General features: G+C 39.9%; 1 protein-coding gene across 1 annotated transcript in view; it reads left to right on the top strand.

Moving 5' to 3' along the window:
* The first annotated feature begins 373 nt into the window (after positions 1-373).
* LOC132178046 (metacaspase-1-like) overlaps positions 374-8,771 on the top strand; it is a 26,416-nt gene continuing 18,018 nt past the window's right edge. The window contains exon 1 of the mRNA XM_059590511.1: positions 374-788. Coding sequence (XP_059446494.1) covers positions 374-788 — 415 coding nt within the window. The remainder of the gene's footprint in view (positions 789-8,771) is intronic.

Below are 8,771 nucleotides of genomic sequence, written 5' to 3'. Positions count from 1 at the left end.
AGACCAAAGTAAAGAAAAAGTAGATAAGCTGATCCGTTTTTAGCCACGGGATAAAAAGGTGAGGGCATCAAGTTCCTGCTTTATTTATATGTGAAGTTGTGAGAGAATAAAGTGAAAATTCGATTGAACGCAAAAGCACCTTCGGCAAGGTTATAATATTTTATTAAGGGATGTATGGAAAGAAATATAAGAAAAGCTCGCAAATGGTCACCACATTTACAAGCTACATCGTCAAACCGAGTAGGGCTCTGAGAATATGAGTTTAGCAAAGGCAAAAGCCCCTGCCAAAGGTCACCTCTTTCCGGCGCCGTTGGTTAATTTGATGCAAATTCAATGAAGGCTCAATATTTCTGTGTGCTATATATAGACAAAAATGGAATCAAAAGGTACATCCAGTGGGAGCAACAAACCGGGTAAAGTGGCAAAATCCGTGCCAAGAGCATTGTCGTCCGGGTCAATAATTGAGTGCACAGATCGCTCTTCAAATCGAGACCGTGGACTGCAGAGACTGTTGTCACCATTGAAAGCTCTTGAAAGAGTCAGCGATTTTGATAACGATTTCAAGAGCAAGAATTTACGCCGTCCAAGGCCAAATCTTTTGAATCGTCCTTTGGCAACTGGTAGACGTTGCCCGGAGATGCACCCAAGGAAGCGCGCTGTTTTATGTGGGGTTACTTACCGGAACTGTAAATTCAGGCTCAAGGGAACCGTTAATGATGTGAAGAGCATGAGGGATTTGCTGATTAATCGCTTTGGTTATTCCAAGGACTGCATTCGCGTCCTTACAGGTAATTTTCCTAAATGGTGCATCATATACGCAATGATACAATCATACACAATTTTTTTTTTTTTTTTTTTTAGCTATCCACATGTTCTAAATTTCTATTACATATATGTGAGACAATTTCTCTATTTTTTTCCTTTATTTTCCTGTTTAGAATCTTTAGATATAATGTAGGAGAAAGCTAAGAGGTCTCCTTTGTTCATTTTGTTAAAATAACTCGAGAATAATATATGTATAAACTGGATATTGTATTTCTGTGTATATTGAACTGTATACAAAAGAGCCTATTATGTTAGGAAATTAATCCTATTCTCAAGACCCGTGAGATGCAAAAAATAAGAAGAATGCAGAATAATAAAGATAAACAATCACACACGACACAAAGATTTAAATAGTTCGGCTTAACAAGCCTACATTCACTGGTGAAGACGACCCGGAGAAAATTCACTATCAAAAGATGAGTACAAGAGAGTAACAGGGCGAGAAAACTACTCAAACCCAAAGCCCCAAATACACCCAATTCTCTCTTTGCCCAAAGGAGAATAATAACAAAAAGGGGAAAAACACTCTCTTTCTTGCTCTCTCTTTTTCTCTCAATTGTTGGCACACCAAAACAATTGCTTTGTTTTTCTTTCTACGTTTATGTGCTGTGGACACCCCTTTTTATAGGACATAAAAGTTGGCTAAGCAAGGCTCCCTCCAATTCCAAATTGTAGAAGGACTTCAAGTCCAAGTCATGCTCTAAAAGGAAAACCAATTCCAAGAGCAACTAGGAATACAAAACGTGAGCCAAAAGGATCCTCTTTTAATGATTCTGGGTCCCACCAACTTTATGGTGAAAGTCACAAAACGCCAACAATCTCCCACTTGACTTGAATCCCATCAAGTTGCAACAAAGTGGATCTCCTTCGGATGTCTCCTCCACCTCTTCAAGCTCGAAGACCAACTGAAGCTGCGCACAGCTTCAGTTTCTCAATAGTCACACCTTTTGTCAACATGTCTGCTGGATTCTCAGTTCCATGAATCTTCTCAAGTAACTATTGTCCACTTTCAAGAAGAGACCGAATAAAGTGATACCTCAATTGTATATGCTTTGTTCTTGAATGATACGCCGGGTTTTTCGCAAGAAAAATGGCACTCTGACTATCGCTGTGTAGAACGCCCTTCTCATTCTTCTTTCCCAACTCATCCAAGAAACCTTGTAGCTAAACCATCTCCTTTCCAGCTCCTGTCATGGCCACATACTCCGCCTCTATAGTGGAAAGGGCTACAATTTTCTGTAATCTTAAGGTCCAACACACAGCAGTACCTCCTAGAGTATATACAAACCCTGTAGTACTTTTCCTGCTATCAACATCACCCGTTAGATCAGCATCCACCTAACCCTGCAGCTTTAATTCTGCACTTGTGAAGCAAAGGGACATATCTGAAGTTCCTCTCAGATATCACAAAATCCACTTGATTGCCTCCCAATGCTGTTTCCCTGGATTACTCATGTACTTGCTCACAACTCCAACTGCATGTGCAATATCCGGTCTAGTACAGACCATTGCGTCGTGTTTATTCCGCATTCTTTTTATTTTTCACATTTCACGGGTCTTGGGAATATGATTAATTTCCTAACAACTGGTATCAGAGCCTAGGTTTACCAACAAGTCTCGGCCCAACAGTCCACGGGAGAAACAGGTTGTCGCCCCTCCAACCTAGGCCCAATGTGTAAGGGGAAAATTGTTGGGTTTATCCCACATCGGTTGTGGAAGGGGTTGGTGGTCACCTTATAAGTGTGAGGGAAAGCCTCACCTTTTGAGCTAGCTTTTGAGGGTGAGAGAGGCCCAAGACCACCCAACAATTCGTAGTTGAATGAGGCGAGATAAAATAAAAAATACAATCAAGAGTTAATGAAAAATATTACAGAATCAAATCAATATAAATATACAGGGAAATATAGATCAATCAGCAAATATAATGATTATCAAAATATATTCTAGCATCCCCCTCAAACTCAAGGTGGTAATGTAGATGCCAACTTGAGTTTGGAAACAAGATCATGAAACCATCTAGGTAGATGTGCTTTGGTGAACACATCGGCCAACTGAATAGTAGAAGCAATAGGACAGAGACAGAGAGTTCCCTGCAAAAGATGATGATGCTCAAAATGATAGTCAATCTCAATGTGTTTAGTACATTCATGAAATACATCCTTATGCACAATTTGAATCGCACTCCGATTGTCACAAAAGATAGGAGAACTAGAGGTCTGAGAAACACCCATATCATGTAGGAGCCAACAGAGCCAAATGAGCTTAGAGGTGGTGTAAGCAAGAGCACGATACTTAGCTTTAGTGCTAGAGCAAGCAACAACAGACTGTTTTTGGCTACGCCAAGAGATGAGAGAATCACCAAGTAAGAAACAATAACCCATGGTAGAACGACGATCAGTGGGATCACCTACCCAATCAGCATCTGAATATACATGTAAGTGTAATGATGAGTGAGAAGAGAAATGCAAACCATAAAACAAAGTGCCATTCATGTAGTCAAGGGTACGAAGAACAGCGGCATAATGAACTGAGCGTGGTGCGTTCATAAACTGACTAACAAGATGAACCGTATAGGCAAGATCTGGTCGTGTCATAGTAAGATAGATGAGACTTCCAACTAACTATCGATAGAGAGTGGCATCGGAAAGTAACTCATCATTAGTGGCTCGAGGTTTGACATTTGTCTCTAGAAGGCTATCAACAATTTTACAATCACTAAAGCCAGCTCCTGAGAGAAGATCTGAAGCATATTTTGCTTGAGAGAGATAGTAACCATCTGACTCAGAAGACACTTCCAATCCAAGAAAGTAGCTGAGAAAAGCCAAATCCTTCATCTCAAATTGTTGAATCAAAAATTGTTGAAGGTTAAAAGTATCGACAGTATCATCGCTAGTAATAATCATATCATCTACAAATCATAAGAGAAGAATGAGACCAGCACCTGATCATCGGATAAAAAGAGCAGAGTCATAGGGGCTAGAAACAAACCCAATTTATGCAATAGCGGAACTGAATTTGGCAAACCAAGCCCGTAGAGCTTGTTTCAGACCATACAATGACCGGCGAAGTCGGCAAACCTTGTGTGGTGGATGATCGTATCCAGGAGGAGGCTACATATAAACTTCTTCACTAAGATCACCATTGAGAAACGCGTGTTTCACATCCATTTGAAAAAGATCCCAACGACGCACAGAAGCCACAGAAAGGAGGGATCAGACAGAAGTAAGGCGAGCCACCGGTGCAAAAGTCTCCTCATAATCAATGCCATACTCCTAATTGAACCCCTTAGCCACAAGATGTGCCGTGTATCGCTCAACAGACCCATCAGATTTTGTCTTAATCTTGTATACCCACTCGCACCCAACCGTAGTTTTGCTTGAAGGTAAATTAACTAAGTCCCATGTGTGTGTTTTGGTAAAAGCATTAAGTTCTTCAGACATAGCATTCTGCCGCAGAGGGTTAGTACAAGCCTCGCGGAAAGAGTGAGGTTCATGTAAAGTAGCAAGAGCAGAATAACAATGATAATCATAAAGATGGGAAGGAATAACTTTTACCCAAGTAGAACGACGAGGGACAAATTGATCAGGTTCGAGAGTAGATGGATCAACAAGCGGGACATGGGCATTGGGGCCGGCCGTCGGAATGTCATATGGAGAGCTCGTCATCCCTGCATGATTAGTAATTTCGGGCAGCAAATCAAAAGAGACATTAGTGAAGACAGGAGAAAAACTAGAGGGACAAGGAGGAAAAGACTCTATACCACTAAAGAACCTATGTTCCCAAAAAGTGACATGACTCGAGATGCGGAGACGTTTGGCAATAGGATCATAACCACGATACCCTTTATGTTCAATGCCATAACCAAGAAAACAACATAGTCGAGAACGAGGTTCTAATTCAGTGCATTCATGAGGTGGAAGAAGCACGAAACATGCGCAACCAAAGACGCCGAGGGATTGGTAATCAAGAGGAGAACCATAAAGGAGTTCATAGGGGGACATATTTAAAGTAACGGGAGACGAGACCTTATTAATGGTGTAAACAGCAGTAAGTGCGGCTTCTCCCCAAAAGTGTTAATACCACTAAAGAACCTATGTTCCCAAAAAGTGACATGACGCGTGATGCGGAGACGTTTGGCAATTGGATCATAGCAACGATACCCTTTATGTTCAATGCCGTAACGAAGAAAACAACATAGGCGAGAACGAGATTCTAATTTAGTGCGTTCATGAGGTGGAAGATGCATAAAACATACGCAACCAAAGACGCGGAGGGATTGGTAATCGGGAGGAGAACCATAAAGGAGTTCATAGGGGGACCTATTTAAAGTAGTGTGAGACAGAACCCTATTAATGGTGTAAATAGCAGTAAGAGCGGCTTCTCCCCAAAAGTGTTCAAGGATAGATGCAGAAAGGAGTAAAGCCCTAATAGTGTCTAAGATATGTATGTGATTGCGTTCAACACGACCATTTTGCTAAGAAGTAATCAGGCATGAATGATGGGGAAGAGTGTCATTTTGTTTAAGAGTAGTAAGGAAGGTAGATTCATGATACTCCATGGCATTATCAGAATGAACAATTTTTATGTTTTGGGACAGTTGGGTTTGAACCATCCTTTGAAATTCATAATAAATTTTTGGAAGTTTAGACCAATTTTGTAAAAGATAAAGCCATGTGTATTGAGAATAATCATCCACAAAAATAAAAAAATAGCTAGATCCCCCCATAGTGGGAATAGGCGTAGGGCCCCATACATCAAAATGCACCAAATTTAAAGGAGTAAAAGAAATCGAGTCACTATCATTAAAAGGTAAAGCATTTTGTTTTCCAAGTTCGCACGCAACACAATCAAATAACTCAAACTCAACAGACCCTAATTGACCACTTGTAGCTAAAGAACAAATATGAGAAACAGATGCATGTCCTAAACGAAAATGCCATAAATTGAGGGTGGTAGGTGGTGATTGAGAGGAAGTGGTTGCACACACAAAAGGACGAAGATGGAAAGATGAAAGCTCAAATTGACATCCAATCCTATGGGCGGTCCCAATTAACTGTCCCGTTTGTGGAACCGGCACATCATAACCTCGTTTAGAAAAATGTAATTCTAAGCTAAGTTCACAAAGTTGGCCAATGAATAAAAGATTTAATGAAAGATTAGGCACTAAATATGTATCAGACATAGATAGTTGACGAGTAGAGACAGACCCGATATGACTAACATCAAGATGTGAACCATTAGTATTGTAACTGGTGGTAGGACTAGGTAAAACAAATTTTGAAGAAAATATGGAAGAGTCTGGTGTCATGGGATTACATTAAGCATAATAACTATACCAAGAAGAATTACTTGTTGTGGTGGACATGGCGGTATTAAGATTTGACTTAGATAGAACTTGACGATGAAGAGCCTAAATTTCTGTCGGGGAAAGAGTATTGGGTTGGGGTGCAATATCGGTGGAAGACATATCTAATGTATCAGCATGAGTGACAGCAGCAGCCTTATGACTAGGAGCTCGATGATTCCCACCATAGTCTTTTTCTGCAATCATTTTACTTGTGGCCAAATTTATGACAGTAATGGCACTAGATATTCCGATTAGACGAGGAGGAGCCGGTCAGAATTGGACCAGGGGCACACATGTTGCGTGAAGCAGTGGCCATGACCATCTTAGAGGTGTGTAGTGATGTGGTATTTTTGTGACCAAAAATATCAATTATAAAAATAACCACTCACAATAGGATGAATCTTTGTAGGATACGGCTATAGAGAGGGTGTCGAACCTCAAGGACTGTAGGGGTTTTATTATTAAATTCGAAAGATTAAAATTAACTTAATTAAAAAGATATTTGATTTGATTTTCTTTAAAACTAAAGTGCATGAAAATAAAAGAGATTTAAAATAAGAGAGAGAGTGTAGGGTATTGACTTCACCTCTATCCGCACAACAATGGTTAATCATAATTAATCCCAGAAATTCATTCTATGTATGTTATAAATAAACAAGAAACTACCTTATTAAAGAATAAGCATAATCTATCTTCGGTTGGCACGGATCGTTCACCTAACCACTAAGATGCGGTACGACCCGTCTTCCCTAGGTATAAATTATCAAATTTTTTAACAAGATACATACAATCAATGAATAAGTGTAACCCATCTTCGGTTGGCATGGATTGTCTACCTAAATTACACTAAACTACGGTGTAGTACAATCCGTCTTCCCTAGGCATGGCCTATCAAATCCTATTGATCATATGTCAATTAAACCCATTGTATAACCATCATCCTCATAATCACAGAAAATAAGAATGATTTGAGATCAATAAAAGTAAAATACTTTCTAAGACAAGAGAAGAATTTCACAAATATTGATTTTGGAATTTAAGAACAATTGCATTTAATATGAAGAACATAAATCAATTGTAGCAATCCTCATAGTTATACAATCAACATGCATAAATTGAAAATCTAGAAATTAAATACAATCAAACCATTGTGCTTGAATAGGGTTACGTCAACACCCCACGAAGGGTTTTAGCCGCTCATGATCTTCTAAGCTCCAAAGACAATTTATTGAATTTTTACTCTAGAAAGCGGTGTCTTTTTTTCTCAATGCTTAGAGGCCTATTTGTAGGGATTAGGAGAACCCTAGAAGCCCTAAGAATCCCAGAAAAATCGTAATTCAGTCTCCCAGTTGGATTGGGAGACCTAGAAAAACTTTCCTTATCAAATTCGGAGTTCTTTTTGCCTCTGGCACCCATGTGCGCTCGAGCGCACTGTAGCTACAGTATGTACTACAGTACTTTGCTACAGTAACCCCGCTACAGTAACCCGTGCTACAGTATTGCTACAGTACTTTAATTGCATTTTGAGCCCAAAATCAATGATTTTCTTGTATCTTTATTAAACACCTGAAAGCACAAAAACAAAATAAAATCAAACAAATAACAACACTAAGGAATTAACATATGCAAATAAAGGGGTTTGAATGTGCAACATTTGGCGCTTATCATGTAGCTTCATAGCAGAGAATCGGGTCTATTTTGAAATGAGTTCACTAAGGGCACTTTCTAAGGATGGCAATGGTGAACGGTAAAGAAGAGAAGCCTGAGTATTCTCAAACTCATCTCAAATTGCTGTAAGAAACTCCACAAGGCGCATGCTATCGCAAAGAGCGATCTACTGAGAGGCATCAACGTGATTCGTCCATTCTGGCTCGCATAAAGCTAATTGATTCCAAAGAGAAGTTGTTTGTAAATAAAAATCAGTAATACTCTGACCTGGTTCCTAGCGCATGTGATTGAGCTTGGTCACAATCTAAAAACGTTGAGCAAGATTGGTAGTGTTGTAGCGTTGGGTTAATATGTCCCAAACAACCTTGGCATTATCAAAAGTGCCGAAGGTCATACTGATGGAGGCGACACAAGTGTTGGAAAGCCATGAGATAATCCTGTAATGGATACTTCACCATGTTCATAGGCGAGTAGAGCAGGCAACAACGAGTTCCTCATTTTCAGCAACATGCTTAGGTTCTTCACCAAAAACATATTCCCAAATAAAATGTCCCTTGAGCGACCTACTCATATTCTCAGACCAAGCAAGGTAATTGGTGCCATCAAGAGTGATGGGGATAGGTTGGGTAATATCTTTGGTGTTCGGGAGAGTGGTGTAGTAGGAGGTAAGGCCATCTTTCTTTCTTTCTCTCTCTTTTTTATTTATTTTTTATTTTGGGTATAATCTAGTGAGGTTGGGTGTAGGGTAGGTTCTGTGAGTCTGGCTAGAGGTGGGGATCAGGTGTGGGGTATGATATGGGATATGAGCTTGGTTTGGCAGAAAGTAATCAGATGCAGTTGGAACTATTTTAGAGAGATGAGCTCAATTGGACATACGAACGGATGGTGGCGCATGGAGGCTCCTCGATGTGCGTGCCTTTGGTGGGTCGGT

This window comes from Corylus avellana, chromosome ca4 (genome assembly GCF_901000735.1).
Source record: "Corylus avellana chromosome ca4, CavTom2PMs-1.0".
Lineage (NCBI taxonomy): Eukaryota > Viridiplantae > Streptophyta > Magnoliopsida > Fagales > Betulaceae > Corylus > Corylus avellana.
This window is presented reverse-complemented; position numbering and strand designations above follow the sequence as displayed.